We start from the raw sequence: 22,269 nt of genomic DNA on the forward strand, positions 1-22,269 counted from the left end.
GTCTCTGGCAGCCCAGCGAGCATGGGTAAGTTGCTCACTGCCCTGACTTTACATTTTCATCTCCCATCTGGGCTCCGACTGCAGAGTGGACCCACCCTGACGTGTGCAGAGGAACCAAAGGTCAGGGCGCAGCAAGGGAAGCCTGGACCCAGATCTGGAGCTCCCAGCTCCGGCCATACATCTGCCACAGGGATCGATGGAAGTCATTATCATTGCCACATGTTAATGACACCAATTAATTCTCCATCTGTGGGTCCAACGCAGCCTTCAGCGCTGAAGGTTAAAGAGAGGGGACTCTCTCAGGGTGAGTTTCCCCAGGGTGGACAGTTCTGGGCTTGCGTGTGTGGCTGGTGAAAGCTGTGAGCTGGGGCCTTGCCTTAGGGGCTATATGACGTGCCCACACACCATGTACTATCCTGCCTTGCCTGTGGTTTAATTAATAGACATGTCATGTGTGTACACACATGTATTCTAAGTATGACTGCATTATGCAGTGTTTGTATCCAAAGTATAAATTCTATATACATATGTAAACAAAGTGCTGAATGTCCAGTCTGTGTGCATGGTACACATGCAGTGCTTGTGTTACAGAGTATAAATTCTGCATACATGTGGCCATAGCATGTGCATATACAAATTTACCTCTAATATTTATTTGTTCACGGTGAAGGGATTATGTTCGTGTGCAGCACATGTGTACAAAAGCCGTCCTGTGTCTATGAACGCTGACGATCGAGGCTACAAGTGAATGGTACCTGGCTGCCCACCTTGTCCACGTACATTGTTGCATCCATGTGTTCCCCTGTACGATGGGGCTCCTCTCTGCTTCTTTACATTCCAGGATCCTGCCATGGAGCTCAGAACTTAAAAAGAGATCTCTGTGTGCAGTGGCATGGACCTGATGCTGCCCGATCTTCAGCTGGGTCTTGCAGGGTGAACAGGAGTTGACCAAGCAAATGTGGTCAAACAGCAGGGAAGGCAGCCCAGGGTCTAGAGGCTGTTCAGGCAACAATAATGGTAGGTGCTTCTCTGTGCTAGATGAATCCCTGTGAGTGTCTTCACTGCTGTGAAGTGTTTCCAGTCAGTGCTCCCGGTGTACAGATGAGGGAGGTGTGTTACAGAGATGTGAGTGCCTTGCCCGACAACCAACAGCCTGAAAAGGGTACTGGCATCCACACATCCTCACAGGCACGCCCTTGTACACACCCAATGGTATGTATTCCACGTGTGTAGACAGTGAGCATAGGCTCGACCCAGACAAAGGATACACACCCTTTTACACAAAGGCTGACTCTGGAGTCTTCATCTGCTCAGAGCACTGTAGGACAGCACCCAAGCACAGCCCTAGTTTCTTTGGAATAGTGTGGATAGAAAAGTAAACATGTACAGAGACAGAAGGTGGTCTCTAGAGGGGCCGGAGCATCTTGAAATCCTTCCTTAGAAGCAAAGGGCACACCCCGCCCCTACCCGCCACACCCAGTAAATGACCAGACTCGGGTGCCCTCAGCTCAGCCTTCATAGCTCCATCTACCCTGGGAGAGAAATGCTGTTCCCTTCCTCTTAGACAAGTTCGTGCAGGGTACTCTGGAAACCGAAGGCCCTAGGTTCTCTCACTAGGTAGGCTTCATGGGTGTGCAGTCTCAGAGAGGGCTGGGAGCCATCAGTAGTCACAGAAAGGAAGCCTGAATTTAGCTACTGTCTGTTCCTGGATAGGGAGGCTCCCTGAGGGCCAGGCTGTCCCTAGCCTGTGCCATCAAGGTCACACTGTACCCTGGTGCCCCCAGAAAGCTCAGGATAGGCAGCTCGCCAGGCCTGCCAGTGGCAGAACGCCTGGCCCACTGCCTCCCTTGGGCTCTGGTGCTTCTTAATTAACAGGATGCCATTGTGAATACTAAAGAAGAAATTAGCACATGCCATTCATTTCCGGGTGTTTATAGATTTCTCAATCGAGCTTTAATTAACCCATCCAGTCCTGAAGACTGGCACTGCCCTTCAGGAACTGCAGCCTAGTTGACCCTGCTTTCCTGCTTGCAAGTGCCTTCCCACCCATCTTAGGACCAGAGGAGATTTCCTAGCCCCAAACAGGGCCCGGCCAGCCCCAGACATATAGCAGTCAAAAGATGATGAGAAAGATGGACACCCTTTGACACTGAAGGTGATAAGAAAGATGCTTCAAGGGCAGGAGCCCATGGAGAAGAGCTATTCACCCTCAGGAGCATCATGCAGAAGATTTGGGCCTCAGTGGATTATCACAGCAAAAGTCATGGCGACCATATCATATCATGCAGCCCCCAGAATAGTGGGGAAGATAGATGTGTATTGATACAGGAGAATAGCTTCTGTGTGGTTTGGGTGAAACTGTAGGTTACTAATATATATTTATAATGTGACACAACGCAAAGTCATATTCTCTGAGAGGGAAAGAAAGCACTGGCAATGGGTGTTTCGAAGTCATGCAAACATTGTGTCTTTCACAGTGTGCACATACTTACTGAGGCCTGCAACAGTAGCACCAGGGGGAGAATGCAGGACTCCAGTACCTAAGGTGACCTGGGTACTTCTGGTGGCTGCTGCAATCAAAGTCCCTTCTCTGAGGACAAAAATCCTCAGGAGCCTTGGAGCCTGGTGACCTGGCTAGGTTCTTTCCACACATCCTGAGCCTCCTTGGACATGGAGGGGACCACTGGGCTCTTAAAAGATGTATCTGGCTTGTTCTCGCTATAAGACAGAACTGCAGTACGGGAGGGCCTCTGTAGGCTTAGGCTCAGAAATGGAGCATGTGTCAGCCACAGGCCTCCAGGTCGCAAGCCTGGTCCAGCACTTGCTGAGAGGAGTGTCTAAGCCTCACCTAGACAGAGAACTACGCCTTTCTGATGTTGCATGGTCCTCCACACTTTCTGGTAGGTCCTGGGTTAAAGGTGGCCTGGGAATAAGGAAGATGGCGGAAGGGTGGCAGTGTGAAGGCCACGAGGGTGACATAGTCAGGAAGAATTTGATGAAAGTAAAGTAAGGCCGAGTGGGCGGTGGCCTCCACATACCGACCTCAGCTGCATCACAGGTGGCTGGTTCTGCTGCCACTAGGATAGACTCTGTCATAAGCAAACCCTCTTATAGGAATTGTCCTGGTATCTGAGACCCAAGCTGAGGGCTGAAGACTATAGAGACTCCCAAAGAATATGACCAGAAAGTGGTTCCTGAAGAAAGGAATATGGCTTTACTTTGGGGACCCAAACACCCCACCCTTATCTCATACGCCTCAGCCATTAGCTACAGTCACAAGCCTATCTCTTCCTATGGGGTCTCCTTCCAAACACCCAGTCACATAACTGTAAGAGGCTCTCATGATCAGAGTCCTTGTGTCTCCGACTGTCCACCAAGGCCCTTTGCTGCCATGCCAGTGCCACTGTCAGACAACCTATGGCGCTCCAGAGCTTTGCTGGTTTTGGAGTTTCAGGACTGGCTTTCTATGTTTCACTCTATGTGGGCTTACCCACCTGTCACCTGCCTTGCAGGGGGAGGGGCTTCCTAAACTGCCCAGGGTGCTGTCAAAGCCGCCTCCCTCCCCACAGCCCTTCTGTACTTTCTCCACAAGCCCTTTGAACCTGGGCCCTTCATGAGGCAGGAGGTGGCAGTTGGTTAGATGCAGGGAACTGTCTTCACCAGCTCAGTAGCCAAAATGGAATACCACATGCGCGGCCATATGCATCCATTTTCTCTCAGTCTGGAAGTCCAAGGTCGAGAGCCCACAGGCTCTTGTTTCTCCGGGGCCTCTTCCTGGTTGGCAGACAGCTGCCTTCTTGTGGTATGGATGGGGAGCCCACAAGCACACAGGAGAATCCTTTCTCCAGTGTCACTTCTTTTAAAAGCATTTAGGGTGTGTGTGTGCGTGTGTGTGTGCGTGTGTGTGTGTGTGTGTGTGTGTGTGTGTGTGTGTGTGTGTATGTGTGTGTGTTGCATGAGTACCACAGGATTGACCTCAGGTCATCAGGCTTGTGCCTTCACTAGCTGAGCCATGTCACTGGTCCTAGCATCTCCTCTCCTGTTGGATCAGGACCCCATACTTCCGACCTCACTTAAGCGTAATGAGCTCTGTAATCTTCCCACTTCCCGGCACTGAGGGCTGAGGCTCCAAGAAAGATATTTGTAGGGACATAAACATTTAATCCCTATCAGATCTTAACGCAGAGGCCTCAGCCGAGGGGAGGCTTCAAACACCTCTAGTTCCTCTCTGCTTCCTCTCTCAGCATAGTGGACACTCTATCCCTCGGCCCATAACTATGCTCCCTCAGCCCCTCAGCAGCTGCAGCCTGATCCCAGCCTACTGAGCCTAGGGATCTAGCTATGGTATTTTGCAAGAAGTATAGTTCTTTTCTAGAAGGTTTTTTTTGTTGTTTATTATTTTTATTTTTAATTGTTTTTTAATTGTGCAGACATTGGGTTATATAAGGACATTTTCACATAAGAATACAATTTACTTTAAGCATATTCCCCATGCCTGCCCCCACTTTTTTCTTCAGCACACCCCCCCCGTTAGTCCCCTCTGTTCCCCTACACAGTTTCCTTTCTCTGTCATGCCATATGTACATGCATGGCTTTACATATCTATATAAAATCTAGGATCCACAAATGAGAGAAAACATGCAATATTTGTCTTTCTGAGTCTGGCTTAATTAGCTTAATATGATAGTCTCCAGTTTCATCCATTTTCTTGCAAATGATACAGCTTCATTCTTCCTTCTGGCGGAAAATTTCTATTGTGTATCTATGCCACACTGTCTTTGCCCATCCTTTGCTGATGGGCACCTAGGTTGGTTCCATAATTGTGAATGGAGCTGTAAAGGACACCGGTGTGCCAGTAGCTCTGGGATGCAATGGGTTGGAGTTCTTTGCGTAAATACCCAAGAGTGGTACAGCCGGGGCATCTGGGAAATCGAGTTTAGGTTTCGGTGGAACTCTAGAAAGAATGTTGAGAAATAACATCTCCATCCTATAAAATGGACTGGATGCCCTGTATTTCCGGAGGCTGTGGAGATTTGTGATGCCAAGCCTTTCTAAGACATCTGGTAGCACTTGGGTACTGGGCGGGGGGGGGGGGCACTCCACAAATGCCCACTTGTGGGGACTGAAGGGTTACTATCCTGAGTGGTAATGGTTTTAATTAGCTGCTGTTGCTGTTGTGCCTTTTAATTAAAGACTACTATTAATTTAGCTTCATCTTTATCCATTTTGTTGTTTGTCAGTTAACCCCACGACACCCAGTAGTGCTATGCAACAACAGAGTTCCCAGGGTGTACTTTGGCAACCATGAGCATTGAAGGTAGGTTTTCACGTCCTAAGGTGGCTCTGAGGTACACAGAGGGAGGCCCACTCCCTCCCCCACTGCTTATACAAAACATTATCAGTGATAGACTCTGAATCTGTGTTACTTAAGGAGCTAACAATACATCATCAAGGTAAAAATAATAGAACTACTAGATGATTTTCAAGTTCACAGAAAATTGCTTTATAATGTGTTTAAGCTTCTATTCTTTAATACGATCCAAGGAAGCTCGTACCACTGCCTGCAGCAAATTGTGCACAGCTTATTTCTTTGCAAATTCTTTGTTCTGAGAAGCAGAAGCAGATGTGGGAGCCTTGGCTGGGGAGGTCGCTGTCAGCAGAGGTGGGAGAACTAAGTGCTGCACTTGAGCCACTTACAGATTCCCAGACCCCAAACAGAGTGGATGCAGCGTTTGCTTCCTTCTGTCCTGAGCCAGACGCCTAGGGAGTATCCCAAAGAGGCCCATGGAGTGGGCTTGTGGAGCTGCGCCTTCAACCCAGGAACTGAGCCAGTCCTAGCAGGACAGGGCTCTAGGGAACAGAAAGCTCAGAGGAGCCACAGAAACTGTATCCTGGGGAGGATAAGAGTTCTTGGATGTCCAAGCTCCAATCTGTCCCCCATAGCAGTGATGGTCAGCAACTGCACAAGCATGGGCTCACGAATGCATTTGGTGGATAACGACTGCTAGAACCTCCAGCCAGAGCTAGAAGGCAGGAAACTGGGGCCACGTGGCAGTCCTCAGAACTGTGTGGGGCTCGGATCTTGGCAAGTGGAGAACAGTTGCAGGAAGCTGGGCTTTGTTTCTCCATTTCTTTCGCATAAGCAAGATGGCACCTTCTGGCTTCCAGCACCCGCTCCTCCCAGCCCCAGTGCCACCCAACAGCTGAAGTTCTGTCAGTCTCGGGGCAGAGAGGTCTCCTTCCTGGTGGCTGAGGGTTAGGGCTTTCCCTGCTGGTGCAGAGAACGGGTGGGGCCGGCTGCTGGGGTGTGGGAGACTAAGCTACAGGAGCCAGCCCTTGCCTTCACTCCGTATAGGGGTGCAGAAGACCAGCCCTCAGGGGACCTGCTGAATGGTGAACCTCAAGAGACTCCCCCGGCACCCATTAGCCCTTCCGTTCTTGCTCCTTGCCTGGCTACTAATCCAGTCAGCACTGAACCCCATAAATACTTCCTCTCCTGGGCCTTGCTGTATGGGGTGCACACCACAGTCACTTATTCATATCTCTAAATACACCTTAGTTATTTCCCTTATAGGATCTGTCTTTTGAAATATTCTGCATGTCCCTAAATGAGCTAGCCATCTCAGGAAGATGCCATGTCTACTGTGCTCCTGGGAATTTGTATATAGAGCTGCAGGTTTCTGCGCTTTGGGCTATCAATAGGAAGGAAGCAGACCTATTGCATTTCCAAACTACTGGTGGACCTTTGGTGACCAAGAAGTAAAGGTGGGAAAGCCTGGGCAATTTCTGAGGGCCCCTCCCAGTCAAGTCGCTTAAGACACCCCTGCCTGTGTTCTCCAACCCACACTGGACACCCCCATGCACCTAAGCTTTCCCGCACCATCCACACACACCCTGCTTCACACGGACAATCCATGTGAGGGACTCTGTCGGAAAGAATAAGAGGGAGTCTGCAGGCCCGTGCTGCTGCATCACGCCATGTTGGATGGGGCCCGGCTCTCATCACTTTGAACACATGGTGGCTTCGAACCTTGGCCGCTGTGGTTCCTAGCCCACCAGAGCCTGCACAGTAGCTTGGAAAGCTGAAGCCCTGGTAGCAAAAATGAGGAACAAGGACATCAGGAACCACACTTTGTTTAGAGGGTCACACTTGAACCTCCCCTGAAGGCAAAGGCCAGCACAGCAGGTGAGAAGACGCGAGGTCATACAGGAATCTCTGAACGATCTGGGTAGAGCTCAGGGCTCTCTGCTTAAAGGCTGGACTCCCACTCGTAACAAGGGAGGAGGAGGGCTCAGGGTCACCAAACTCAGACACAGACACCAAGTCCCCCCCCCCCCCCCCGCCGTGTCTACAGATGAGGATGTCCACGTACAGAGGGCACCCTGCTTGTTCTACTGAGGACCCAGGACTGGTGCCCTTGGAGCTTTCAGGCTTTTACTGTTTCTGACCAGTCCTCCACAGCAACAGGGCTGCTAATGTGTTCTCTGGCAAGCCGTCTATTAATTCTGCTTGTGCCTTCTCTCCCATACATCTCCTCGCATAATTAGCAAGACAGACACTTAAGGAAAATGAGTCTGTCTTCCAGGGTAATCTCAGAGCTCCGTGACTCAGATCCAACCCAGGAAGGTCAACACTCACACGAGACACCACACTGTGAAAAGGCCCTTTAGTGGCCACAGAGAGTCCGACACAAGGACACTGATATGGAAGATGGGCGTGCTCCAGGGATGAGTGTGTTGTCAGAAGCCTGGTTGCCACAGATCCTTGTTGGTGGGATTACAAGGGGCCAAGTCAACAGAGACATGGTAAACAGAGTACTGGAGACAGCCACATTTGGGAAGGCTGGAAAAAAAAATGCCTGAGGGAGAGGCTGAGAGAGCAAGGGTGACTGGGCAGGAGAGGGTGCAGAGATGTCATTACTGTCATATGTTGGAGGCAGCCTTCTACATAGCCCCAGAGGTCAAGGAAGTTGCAGGATCTGCTCACCTGTGTGTTTCCAGAGTAGAATCCATCTGCCTCTAGAGACGCAGCTCCCATCCCAGGAAGCAAGTCATAGGATATAGTCCCTGGTGGAGAAAAGATAACTATCTTCTGGTTTATTTTACTTTTTGTGTATATATAGTGTATTGGGTGTGCATGTATGTGTATGTGCACATGTGTGCACCTGCATGTTTAGGCCAGGGTTGACATCAGGTGTCCTTCTCTTACCACTCTAAACTTGATTGCTTGAGATAGGTTCTCTCACTGAGCCCAGAGGTCACTCACCGACTGGCTCGACTGGCTGGGCCAGCGAGCTCTGGGAATCCACCTATCCTGCCTGCCCAACACTGGGGTTATAGATGTATAGCGCCATGCACAGCTTTCACATGGGCACTAGGGATCCGAACTCGGGTCCTTATACTTGCCTCCCAGCAATTCAGTTTCACTTAGTAAATATCATCCATCATTTATGTTGCTTCCACAGGGCCCGATGCTGTCTTTGGGGGAGGGGGACCTCTGGGGACTTCCCCCTTTTCCCCAGAGTGTCGCTCATATATTTGGTATAGCCCTGGGCAGCATGGTGTCAGGGAAGGAGCCTGGGAAATGGCACTGTTTGTCTTCCTGGTATCCACATCTGCTCTGTACTGCTGCTTAAAGTGAGGCTGACCACTGGGCAGAGGTGGGAGGACCCAGCATGCCTGTGCCCCTGGAGGGATGCACTGGGTAACTTAGGGAAATGCTGAGAACTGGCATAGCGAGGCACACACAAATGCAAGACAGCCACTCAATGTGGCTTTCCTTTGAAGAACAAAAGCAAAGAAAATTGGCTCACCAACGAGAATTAAGTGGTAACAATACACGGCCCGGAAATCAAAATCAGTTCAAAACTGGCTTGCTAGAAAAATATGATTCTGAAGGGGAAAGCTGAATTATGTGAGGCCTTTGAATGGTGGTCTTTTAGTGTAAAGGGCTTTTGTAAGGGGATTTTAGTGCTTGGAGAAAGGGAGAGGTGGTGAAGCCCAGCCCAGGCTTCTGTCTCACTGCTGGTACCCTGGAGCCCCTCTGTAAGCAGTGAACATCCATGGGCTCTCTCTCTCTCTCCTCTCTCTCTCTCTCTCTCTCTCTCTCTCTCTCTCTCTCTCTCTCTCTCCTCTCACTGTCTCTTTCTCCTCTTTCTGTCTCTCTGTCTGTGTGTGTGTGTGCGTGCACATAAATACAGAAGCTAGCATCTAGGACATTTTAGACTTCAGATTCACTGGTCTGGCTCCCACCCCAGCAATAGCACCCCTGTGTCCGTCCCTCCTCCAGGCCCTGTGAGTACATTGTGTCTTTAGGAAGAACTCATCAAGGCTTTTGTGGTTCTCACTTTCCTGTAATTTGGTAGGAGCCTGGCAACCAGGGACAAACTGTCCCAGGTCAAGACTACGGAGGGGTGAGCCAGAGCTGGGCCTGGCTTGTGTTGGATCCCAGAAGGCAGTAAGTACCCTAGAATGGGAGGGAGAACGCTGGAGGAAGAGCTGTTCCCAGGCCAGGGCACCCATCAGTGGCATGCCTGTAAGAAAGTGCCAGGGGAGGCCTAGACCATCAAAACAGACAAACCCAAAGCCTAGCAGGTGCACAGGAGGGGCACAGGCAGGGGTGGGGCACAGGCAGGGGAAGGGCACAGGCAGGGGAGGGGCACAGGCAGGGAAGGGGCACAGGCAGGGGTGGGGCACAGGCAGGGGTGGGGCACAGGCAGGGGTGGGGCACAGGCAGGGGTGGGGGAGGCGCCAATGTCTGGCTCTCCAATCATCGCTGACCTCGTGTTGATACCTCTACTGAAAGAATCCCAAGCCATCTAGGGACCAGGGGAGCCCAACACCACTGTCCCCAAAGGTCAGAGATGGCAGAGATGGCATAGCAGGGTGGACATTTAGAAGGGCAGGTGGGGAGCATGCAGCTATCTTAGTGACTTTCCTCCTAGCTCTGACAAAATACCTGGTAATAAAGGGAAGGAAAGTTTATTCTGGCGTCTGGCTTACAGCTTAAAAAGAGACATCCCACCCCCAAACAAGCGAAGTCACAGGGTAGGGAAGGGGAGCTGGCTGGACACACTGCATCTGCAGTCAGGAAGCAGAGAGCGAACAGGAAGTGGAGGCAGGTTATAAAACTTCAAGACTTGCCCTGAGTGACTCACTTCCTCCAGCAAGGCTACAGGACCCCTTAAAGCTGCTACAACAAACAGCGCTGCCAGCTGAGGACCAAATGTTCAAACACTTGTCACTTGTGGGATATTTCATATTCAAATCACAGCACCAGCCCAGGGTCATATCCCAGAGGCCACAGCTTCTTGGCCTCCAGCCAAGTGCAGCCTTTATAAGACACAACTTCTCTGGCCAATTTCAAAGCCACGCTTCCTGCTGGGAATACCTGTTTGAACAAAGCCTTTATTGTCTGTTCCAACAGCAGGGCCGGAATTTAAAAAGCTTCATTTTCAAGACTGACTGGCTTTGGTCTGTCCAACCTGGAACTTACATTTTAGAGTCAAATAGAATTATTTAAACAAAGTATTTCTATGATAAGCACAGAGTGCTTTTTTTTTTTTTTTTATAATCTGCTTCCCCCTCCCCAACATTTCTAATAAGAAATGGAGGTCTGTTCTGTAGCCAGCTCTTAAAATCCCAGTTTTTCTCAGCTTCTATTTGCCTGGTCTTTGTCTTTTTGGCCTCTTTGGTTTTGCTTTAAACAGATTGTGGAGGGGGCTCATCTGATGTCACCTGGCTCAGAGGACACACTGTCTTTGAGCAGTGTTCCTACCTCTGACATCTGCTTCTGGGCTTGACACAGCCACGTGCTGGCATCTGGTTTCATAGGCTGCATGCTTTCCCCCTCATTCCCCACCTCTCTCTTTCCTTGCCTGAGGTCTCTTCTGTGGCGAGACGCCTACTGTCAGCTGCAGGGATCCCCAGCCCCAGGCCTGTGTTCTCCACTTGCTATCCTTGTCCCTGGCCTGCTATTCAGCTGGGAGTGCTCAGTGTTTGCTCTCCTTGGAAGTCACACTTGCTCCGTACTGTTCCAGGCAGAGGGTGTCCCCCTAGGAAACAGCCAACTTCAAGCCTCCATGCCATGGGTCCCAGGAGGTGTCACAGAGATGGATGTGGAACCTGAGAGGTGGCCCACTGGTCACAGAAAGCCTGTATGACATGAGGGAACTGCTTTTCCATAGCTATGGAGGCAAATGCAGCAAACAGAAAGTCCATGGAGCTCAGACACCAAACCGGTGCATCAGTTGGAAACAAAGATCAGAGACCGTCTGTCCTTTGTGGTTTCCTTGAAAATAACGTTAACATGGACATTTTCTCTCAAGAGTGAGCTGAATTGTATCATAATGCTCCATATGAGTTGGATGAAGGCACGTATAGGTTCTCTTCTATTGTTAGAGGGTTAACAAAATATATGTTATGACAGAAGGACACTAGCCATGTCTGCGATGTGGTGGGGATAGATGCAAACACACTGGGCAGAATCAAAGTTGCTGCCTTTCCTACAGGGAGACCCATAGATGGCCCTTCAGAGACCTCCCATCCCTGCTCTTCCCATCGGGGTGAAGTGTACAGCATCACCCTCTCCCTCCCCTGAGAGCCAGGGTCCTGCACTGGTGGACACAGTCTGTCCCTCCAAGGCTGCCTCACCAAACCCTTCAAGGATGCATCAAGTTCAAGACACGGCAAATGGGCTCCTAGAGGATTTTAAATTTATCCCCCAAGCAAATGCCCTTGAGGATGCTGAGTCAACTGCCAATTTAGCTTTTCTTTTCTGTGCGTGTTAGGGTGTGTGGTATTTACTGTGTGCTGGTACACTTGCACATGTGTGCATGTGTAGACCTGAGGTTGGCACTGGGTGTCGTTTTCAATTGTTCTCTACTTCGTTTGTTGGTTTTCATTTTATTTTATTTTTCTGTTTTTGTTTGTTTGAAACAGGGTTTCTATATAGGTCTGGCTGTCCAGGAACTCACTGTGTAGACCAGGCTGGCCTTGAACTCACAGAGATCCACCTGCCTCTGCCTCTGCCTCTCATGGCTCATGGTATTTTTTTTTTTACAGCAATAGAAAAGCAACTAAGATGAAGAGTATATGCCAGTGTGACCTCTGACCTGATTGACCAAAGTGGTACCTTGTGAACTAGTAACAAGAGGTCCTCATACCTGTTAGCTTCCGAGTCAGCTTAAAGGTGTGCTTCATTCTGGAGAGAAACTGACAAGACCATGGGGTTTGGAATGAAACTAGGTTATTACTTTATAAAGATAAAAACAAATTTATTTTTCTAATGTTTGGAAAACTGAGATAGGTGTCTGCTCACCCTGCTTAATGAGCAATGACAGAGCTGTTAACTTTGGAGGAAAGAGAACTCCCCAACACTGACTCATGATGTGCTGCTTCCTGTCCAGTCTCAGTCCTTCCTCAGAGACAACAGCCCAGCATTAGCTGTCTAGCAAACACTCAGAGGACTTGCTAAAGTCACCTCTCCTTAACATAAAATGGACATGCATGGAAGCATCTGGGTTTATTGATTTAATCAATATGATGGGAATATAGCAGCAAGCCAATGCAAATAATTACAAAATGTCTTAGTTTTATATGTTTAAAATAAGTTGCCTTAAATAATCTGTAAGAATTAGAATCACAAGGACACATGAGGAACTGCATCGCTTCTGCCACAATGCCTGTGGGCATTTTATTAGTAATCATCTAACAAAGTCTCCTAATGCAAAGTGCACATAATTATTTAGAACCTCCTCCGCTATATTTGGCTTCTTGTATTCCCTTATAAATAACTGTGCCTAAATATAAGAATTTGAGTGGAACTGAGCAAGTATGGTCCCAGCCTTGCACTGAGAGCACTTGTCCCTTAAACAAGCCTGTAATGCCTTGACTTGGTGAGAGCAGCAGCCAGCCCCAAGTCTGCCCACTGCTGCCCTTTAATGCCCAGTGCAGGCTGTGCTGCTTGGAGGTAACTAGGTTCAATTTTAAACTGGTGTAAACACATGCCGGGCTCAGTGGAGCCAAAGGCTAAGAGCTCAGTGCCGTGCTGTTCCCTCCTGTGCCCTTCCTTCAGTGTTGGAGGAGCGCTCTGTTCTTGCACTGCTCGCCACTGGACAGAACTTAGAGCTTTTTCTTGCCCCGCAACAAGGTAGAGTGTTTCAGCGTGCTTTTAGCCACTACTGCTTGGCTTACACTGCCGGAACTTTTCTCTGGTTCTGACTTCGGTTCAGAAGAAAAGACTTTGCTGGACGTTGAGTTTGAACTCATGTCAACACCATCTACATCAGGCTTCTTGGCTGTATCGGTGAGCTATGAATGAAAGAAAAGGCTTAAATTAACTCTCAGCTGTAAAAAAGCACGTGCAGTAACTGAAGGGGGCAGGAGATAACAGTTCAGCGACTGTGAGGCATGGGCATGTGGAAATACTGGAAAATCTGTTAAACTATCACTACCTGCTCCAAAAGCGTCTTCACCACTGTCAAGAGCAGCAAGGCGTTTAGAGCTTGTTGTGTGAAACCATAAGGCTGTTTAAAGCTGGTGTGGGCAGCTCACTAAAGGCCCCTCCACACAGGGCCATCCACTTGGACACAAACACAGTCACGTTCCATTTCTTCAGACTCACAGACATCTGCAGTGTGATTACTCTTCCTAAAATGGGCACAAAGTTGCAGCAATTGCCCTGGCTCATGCTCTCGGCCCCTCCTCTGCATTCGTTCCAGGAACAGGCTTCTTCTGCGTCAAGCGGGCACCTTTCAGTCTTAACTCCTCACTGGCAAAAGGGGCAACACAGCATTTGAATGTCCACGTCAAGGGGTGATGGTGAGTGAGCTGCGGAAGTGGCTGAGAGGACTGCATGGCGTTTACAGCAGGAAAGCCCCAGTCCGAGGTGACCTTGTGCTCTCAGGTCATGCCGCCATGCAGGACAGGAAGCAGCAGCCTAGAATCCTGCAGCCACAGGGGGCAGGGTTCACTTTGACCTTAGGTTCATTTAAAGAGTGATCATTTTAATTAAGTGAAGCTGAGCAGAGAGTTCTAAAGAGCAGCGACTGTCCCAGGAGACCTGCAAAGCAGGTCAGAGCAAGCTTTCACCTACACAGAACGGCACAGGAACGGGCATGCGTGCAACATTTAAGATAGCTGAGTACTGTTTCAAAGAGTGGGAAAAGATCACACAGGACACTAGACAAATTGCTCGGGTGTTTTCTTGATCTCCTTGGCTATTGAGATATAAAAATTTGCACTTATATATTTGTTCAGTGAATAAAAGTTCGCAGAGCTGCAGCAAGATTTCAAGACATCTTTACTCTGGTACATATATTTCATAAAAGAGAAGGTGTGCCAGCCAGTGCTTATCGCGGACACCCCTGCAGTAGCACTGCCTTAGACCATCCCTAGTGCCTGATGGAGCAAACCCTGTCGCATTGGACAGTCCAACTTGGATACTTAGTAGTTAAGGAAATGTGCTACAATGTGTCCACTACAACTAGTACTCTGCGAAACAGAGCAGAGGTTCAGCCAATGGTTTTTACATGTATATTCATGTCTGGTCGAATGTTTGCATTCTTCATCTGTGAGTTTTCTAGTTACAGGTACTTATTGATTAATTCATTCACTTATTTATTTAGTTTGATTAAGTGATCGATTATGGGGGTTGTGTGTGCATGTGCCATGGTACATGTGTGAAGGTCAGAGGACAACTTGTAGAAATCAGTTCTCTCCTTCTGGAACCATGTGAGTTCCTGAGATCAAACTCAGGTCAATCATATTTGGCAGGAAGAGCTTTGCCAGCTGAGCCATCTAACTGGCCCCTGGACAGCTGTTAGTGTACTGGACTCAGAGGCCAGTCACCATGAAGAAATACTACACCTCCACATGCTCAGATAGCAATGTTGACTGCCCCCCCCCAATTCTATATGCTCTAGAACGTTCTTCTTGAATATAGTATCTCAAAGTAGTTCTTGAAATTTTGTGAAAAAAATATGAGAGGAAAAATAAAACAACCCAAATGTCTAGTTGTAATTGATGTTGAAACATATTTGTTTCCTTATGTAGGAAGTTGAGGAAAATTACATCCCTCAGCCACATGTATTTATTTACAATTTTAGTGATCTTAAAAAAATATATTCATGGTTTAATAAAAAAATCTCTTTCTTGCCTCCTAGTTAATTCGAATCCAGCATCATAAAACACAGCCAATGTTGTCGATTTACAGTGTACATCTTCTCCAGGGGGCCCATGTACCAACAAGCAAATGTGCACAACCGAATGAATTGCTGCCGTTCACTTGTCAGGCCCATGAGAAGTGGGTGAGAATCTCCCGTGGTTCAGCCTAATTCGTCCCCAGCTTTATTTTACCCTTTCACATAAGCAGTGGAATACTGCAAACATTCCTTCATACCCTGAAGTCTTCTTAATAAACTGGTGGTTATCTTACAGGCCACTCTGTCTAAACTCACACAGTTTGCTTGTTCATTCTTCAGGTTGGACAGTAAATGTCTCGGTTTGGGCCAGACCCCTCACAGAGGATATTGCAGTTGTCGCTTGTCTTTTACTAGTATTAACAGTACTGAAAAGTACAATTCTGAGGCAGTTGTACCAATTCATGCCCTCCCCCTCAGGCACACAGAGTCTGCTTTCTTTGTCAGTTTGTGTATATTAAAGTTGGTATAGGCAAAGATAAAATGTGTTCTTATTTATGTATATGTGTGTGAGGGTATGCTGCATATCTCAGGGACTCACAGAGCTAGAAGAGATCACTAGATCCCCTGAAACTGAAGTTACAGTGCTCTGTGAGCCACAAGGGTGCTGGGAACGCAGCCCAAGTCCCATGGAGGAGCAGCAAGGTCTCTTAACTGATGAGCTGTCTCTCTGGTCCCTATAGCCATATTTTAAGTAAGTCTCAGAATTTGCCAGCAACCAGCTGCACTGAAATCATGGTCTCTGCTCCTTCACTCCCTGTTAGCATCGATGCAAACATACTTTATGCAAATATTTACTGCATGGAAGCCTCTGTGACTGTGGGAGGGATACTGTGTGTCCTTGCCACTTCTCTTTGCTCATTGCAGTTTCATCAGGTTGGCAGGCAATTGTTTAGGAAGCAGAATCCTAAGCGTTTTCTAGAGTCTGAGCCTTTATTCTGCCTCCTTTCTGGAACCATCTCTGATGATAGTGCATCACGGGTGCAGAAGCACCAGGCTGCCCCCTTGGGCAGACCTCCCTTCACAAGGAGTCAAGCCTCTTCTCTCCTTGGAATACAAATGGCCGAGGCAAATACCAGTGCCCAGGGAGTTTCTAGAATTGTGCCAATCTTAATTTTTCGGCGATTTCTTTGGTTAGGCTAGACCAACTAAATCTAGGGCTTCTTTTCTTTGCTTATAGCTGCTGGGGTTCCCCCAGGGATCTTTGTTGTCACTGAAGCAACTTTACAGTTTTTTAAAGTAGTAGGACAGATAAATGAAAAGTGAAATTGTCAAGGCTATGACACAGAAGAAGTGCTCCTGGAAGCGTGCACAGAGCAGGAGAAAGAGGGCAGAGGAATCCCTTATCATTTCCAGGGCAAAGCTCCTAGATGACTTCAGGAGACTGCTGCCATCTACTCAGCAGCCCATGAGAGGACTGGGAAAGCACCGCCAACTGTGTACTGTAGACAGTGCATGTAAAGCAGTGGCCAAGAAAACCTACTGCCACGAGAAAACATCTGCAGAATCAAGAGGAAACCATGGTAAGGTCGTACCAGCCTGCAAGACAGAAGGGACCAGACTCATTTTACCAACGGGCTACTAATATGACTGCAGGCAAGGATGTCTTTAGAGATTCTTCAGCCTAAAAAGATACAGAAAAGATTATATAAGAAGAGGGAGAGAGAGGGAGAGAGGGAAAGGAAGAGAGAGAGAGAGGGAGAGAGGGAAAGGAAGAGAGAGAGAGAGGGAGAGGGAGAGGGAGAGGGAGAGAGAGAGAGAGAGAGAGAGAACAAAAACAAAGCTTGGGCTGAAGAGATTACTGCACAAATTTGAGAACCAATGTTCAGACTCCTAGGAGCCATGTAACAGTTGAAAACCATCTATAATCATGACACGCAGGAGGCAGTGTCAGGGGATTCCTGGAGAAAGCTGGCTAGATAAATTTGCTGTGATTGGCAAGCTATGGGCTCACCAAGAGAGTTGAACATGACCAAGGAAGGCACTTGGTATTAACTTCATCCCCCCAATGCCTCTGCATATACACATATGGGAACACACACACCACACACACCACACACACCACGCCACACCACATCACACCATTCCACAACATGCCACACCACACCAACCACACCACACCATGGCACCCCACCCCACCCCACCCAACCCCACCCCACATCACACCACCTTACACCACACCACACCACAGCACACCACACCACATCACACCACAGCACACCACACCACATCACACCACCTTACACCACACCACACCACAGCACACCACACCACATCACACTACCTTACACCACACCACACCACAGCACACCACACCACATCACACCACATCACACTACCTTACACCACACCACACCACAGCACACCACACCACACCACATCACACCACCTTACACCACACCACACCACACCACACCACATACCACACCACACCACACTACAGCACAGCACAGCACCCCACACCACACCACAGCACACCATAGCACATCACATATGTACGCAAGAATAATAATTAATAAAAAAGAAAAAGAAACTACAGCATGGCGTGAAGAAGGGGTCGATCCAGCACTATGGAGCTACATGTCACTTCTGTAGGCCATGGTCATGCCAGGGCTGCTCCCTGCAGTGTTTCAGCTGTTCATCTGTGACAGATTCTTAGCAGGTGAGACAGCTGGAGAGCAGCTGGTCTGACTGCATACGGAGAGATCAGAAAGATGATCCTACAAGTTACCCCCGGTTTTGCCTTTTTCTAATTCAGCACCTTGGCCTGATTTCTGCATTTGTATTATTAGTTATGAAAGGGGCCCGTGTGTGTAAGGGAAGGTATGTAACAGGAGCCTGGGCTGAGTGCACACATTTTACTGCTCGCTGGTGTAACCTCAACCTGATGAACCTGTCTGGCGATAATGGATGCAAAGCCTGTGAGCTCTCAGCACATGCTGCAAGTTAATACCAGAGTGTGATTACTAGAAACTGTTACCATTCCTCTGAATTTTGAGTAAAATACATGCTATTTAAGTAAAGTGGTTTATCACCATAGCAACCACTTCTAGAGTCACACATTCAAATTATAGTCCTGCACAAGGTCCAAATGACAAAATTCGGATACAAGTTTTCTGCTATAGTTTTGCTGACAATGATCACCCATCTTATCTCATATTCCTGTGGCTTTCAGAAGACAGAAGGAAAGGAAAGCAAGAATGAGAGAAATCAACTTGAAAATATACAGACTTTCTTTTACAAGGCTAGCCACATAAAGATCTGGGTCTCACATTGAAGTTAATGAAAGTACAATTTAACTTGCAAATTAGAGAAAGATGTAAATAGCTTTCGTTTCTTTGCAGTGAGGGTATAATTTATATACAGTAGAATACACGAATCACAAGTATGCTATGAGGAGTCCTGACAAACACAGGGGTCCAGGTAACTGATACCACAGTAAAGACTCAGCAACTGAGGGTGAGAGGTGCCCGCAGGAGAGTACGTAGGGTACACCAGCCCGGGCTCAACCTCCAGCCTTAGACTAATTCCCTGTTTCCATTCCATCCTCTTATTTTATTCTGGGGCCACATGTGTTCTGATATTTTTAGAGATAATTGGTTTTGACTTTTTTAAAAAACTTTTATTGAATGGCTATGATTTACACATCATGCACCAAAATCCCTCTCCTCTCCCCATCCCCTCATATCTATCCTCTGCCCTTGCAACCTCCCCACAGTAAAACAAATACAAACAAAAAATCCTGTCACAGAAGCTGTAGTGTATCATGCAGTATAGCCTTTTGTCCACATATGTTTACTTTCAAATGTTCATTGCTACGAGTCATGGATCTGGTTTGAGGCCTATACTATAGTTACTGGATCCTCACTGGGACTGCTGTCAGATATCCTGTTGTTGCCATGTGTCAAGGAGATTCTTAATCTTTGAATCTGCAGGTCTGGCCCCTTCATGTGTTCCAGCAGGTCATACATGGGGTAGATGTTGGGGTGAGGTCTACTCAGAGCCCTGGATCAGGGCCAGCTCCCTTGTCCTCAGGGCAGGGCCCACTCTCCTGCTCCCATGTCCTCATGGCAGGGCCAGCTCTCCTGCTCCCATGTCCTCATGGCAGGGCCAGCTCTCCTGCTCCCATGTCCTCATGGCAGGACCAACTCTCCTGCTCCCATGTCCTCAGGGTAGGGCCTGCTCTCCTGCTCCCGTGTCATCATGGCAGGGCCAGCTCTCCTGTTTCTGTGTCCTCAGGGCAGGGCTAGTTTTTTGGCGCCCATGTTCCCAGGGCTGGCTCACCTGCTCCCGCATCTTAGGTCCAGCTCTCCTGCTCTTGTGTCCTCAGGTCCAGCTTTTCTGCTCTTGTGTCCTCAGGGCCAGCTCTCCTGCTTCTGAGTCCTCGGGGATAGCTCTCCTGCTTCCATGTCCTCAGGGCCAGCTCTCCTGCTTCCATGTCCTCAGGGCCAGCTCTCCTGCTTCCATGTCCTCAGGGCCAGCTCTCCTGTTCCCGTTCAACTCACCAGATTGTTGCTGGCTGTCAAGGCCTGGATGGCCTCCTACTCCTGTGGGTACTGGGTCTTGTGGGCCATCAATCAGGTGTCAAGTGGAGGCCCCTCAAAGTCTTCATTGCATTGCTTACAGAAACCATGGATGATGGCCTGGCTCAGCTTCTTGTCCAGGAGAACTTGTGGCTCTGATGATTCATGCCTCCTGAGTCTCTGGCTCCATTGTGTGCTCCATCCACCATGGCCCCTTGCCTCGGTTCTGCCCCTAGTATCCACCTCTGCACAATCCAGCTCTTGGCACTGAGCACGGCCCCAGCCCATGAAGCCTGTGGTGTGGGTGGTGCAGTCCTCAATCAGGCTCAACTCAAACAGCACCCCCTCCTCAAACACCATCTCCTTGACCTGCACCGTGCCAGGGCCGCAACCTGAAATGCAGCAGCAGCAGTGCCAGTGGTGGTGGCCCAGGGCCCCTGGGAGCATGGACGATCCATATGACAGGATTTCCTTTTCTCTGGGAAACACCAACACTGTGTTTTGGAGCTCTCAGTATGGTCCTTTGGTGGCTGTGCAGTCATTGCTTTTCTGTGGATCAGATACAGTGTGCAATTGATGCCCAATCTTGGATGATCTCAGCTTGGGTATTTCTAATACACTGCACTAAGTGTTTCCTCCCAATCAGGCCACTCTTGAGGGTGAACATTTCTGTGTAGCTCTGGAACACAATCATCCTCCTCAGAATGCATTGAGGACCTTATCTTTTGAACCCCGTGGTCCCTCGGCAGGCGCACCCACAGCACCAGGCTAGTTTTGACTCTTAAAACATTATATAAATGAAAGAAGAGTACAATGTGTGAACCTTTGTGTCTGAATTTTTTTTTGCCTAAAATGTTAGATGAAATTTAATTTTAAAAACTTTTGTGGGGCTAGGGAGGTAGCTTCACAATTAAGGGTACACACTGCTCTTGTGTACGTGAGTTTGGTGCATGGCATCCATGTCGGGTGGCTCCAGATGATTGGATACCTTCTTCTGGTCTCTGTGGATACCCAACTCACATCCCCTGCCACCCCCACCTGCAGAGTCGTGCATGTACACTCACACATGCACACACTTAAAATTAATTTTAAAAATCTTAAAATTTTAAATTGTCTGTGTGTGTGTGTGTGTGTGTGTGTGTGTGTGTGTGTGTGTGTGTGCAGTTTATCCACATTAGTGCAGGTCAGTGCATCCAAACATGTGCCTATGAAGGCCAGTGTTGACTTTAGGTCTTTCTCTATTGCTCTTCACCTTATCCTTTAGATAAATTTAAATTTTATGTATATGCATGAGTACGAGCATGTACATATGTGCATCGCATATATACAGGTAACCAAAGAGGCCAGAAGACATTATTAGATCCCCTGCAATTGAAGTTACAGGAAATTGTAAACTGCCATGTTGGTGCTGTGAACAAAACTCAGGTCCTCTAAAAGAGCAGCCAAATGTTCTTAACTACTGAGCCTTGTCCAGCTTCCATGTTGTTGCTGTTGTTGTTGATAGTTAAATGAATAAATGTTTAATAAAGAATTTCTCAAAAACATTAAAGTCTCTGGGGTGATGCACATGGCACATGATTCAGGTAAAAACAAGACAATATTGGATACAATAATATGATATCTAAAAAAAAGTTATCTTCTTGCTTTCTAATACAGAACACAAAAATAAAAGCTGATAAAATATTCTCAATTAGTGGCTTAGTGTGAAAAATTTAATTCATAAGGTGGGAAAAAGTATCTTATAGCAAACAGTTTATCAAGTTTTTCATGGAACATTGAGATGATTTAAATAAGAAGTGTCCCCTCCATAGGTCCTGGCATTTAAATACTTGGCCCGTGGTTTGTGCCACATCTGAAGAGGTTTGAGAGCTGCATATTGAAGGAAGTATGGGGACAGAATTTGGGAGCTTAAATCCTCACCCTGCTTCTAGTCTGTTCTCTCTGGTTTGTGCTTGCAATTGAGGATGTAAACTCTCGGCTTCTTGCTGTCTGTCTTCTGTAAGTTGCCTTGGTCATAGTATTATATTAGAGCAAAAGAAAAGTAACTAATGTCCATATGAAATATGCTTATATAACCTTCAAGCATGAAGTTTTTAAGTGAAGAAAATAATACTTAATAATACACAAGGTTGATAATAACTGCAGGACAGTAAAAGCAGTATATAAAGACTCTAGACCATTACACTTCTAAGATCATGTTTCATTTTTTCATTGGTATAAAATTTCTTCTATATTTCATCTCTCAAGATTTTACTTAAAATGTATAGTTTGCAAGCACTGTGAATTGATCCTTTACCTTTAAAAAATAATTTATTTAGATTACATCTCAATTGTTGTCCCCTCACTTGTATCTTCCCATTCCCCCCTCCATCCCTCTTTTACCCTATCCCCCTCCCCTAGGCCTGTGACAAAAGGGGACCCCTCCCTTCACAGCCTAACAGGCCTCATCTGAGCAGCCTGCTTCCCCTTCCTCTGAGTGCCACCAGATCTCCCCATCAAGGGGAAGTGATCAAATAGGGGGCACCAGAGTTCATGTCAGCATCAGT

The 22,269-nt window shown here is 47.8% G+C and overlaps 1 protein-coding gene across 6 annotated transcripts in view; it reads right to left on the minus strand.

Annotated features, from left to right (window-relative positions):
* Positions 1 to 12,301: 12,301 nt before the first annotated feature.
* STK33 (serine/threonine kinase 33) overlaps positions 12,302 to 22,269 on the minus strand; it is a 158,762-nt gene continuing 148,794 nt past the window's right edge. For 5 of the 6 annotated variants that reach the window (XM_084772524.1, XM_084772522.1, XM_084772523.1 and 2 more), the window contains one exon: positions 12,302 to 13,311. In XM_084772524.1, the coding sequence (XP_084628650.1) occupies positions 13,123 to 13,311 (189 nt within the window). In that variant the 3' untranslated portion in view covers positions 12,302 to 13,122. The remainder of the gene's footprint in view (positions 13,312 to 22,269) is intronic. The other variant, XM_084772527.1, reaches the window with a different exon arrangement.

The sequence above is a fragment of the Acomys minous genome, assembly GCF_964271855.1.
Source record: "Acomys minous genome assembly, chromosome: 2".
NCBI lineage: Eukaryota > Metazoa > Chordata > Mammalia > Rodentia > Muridae > Acomys > Acomys minous.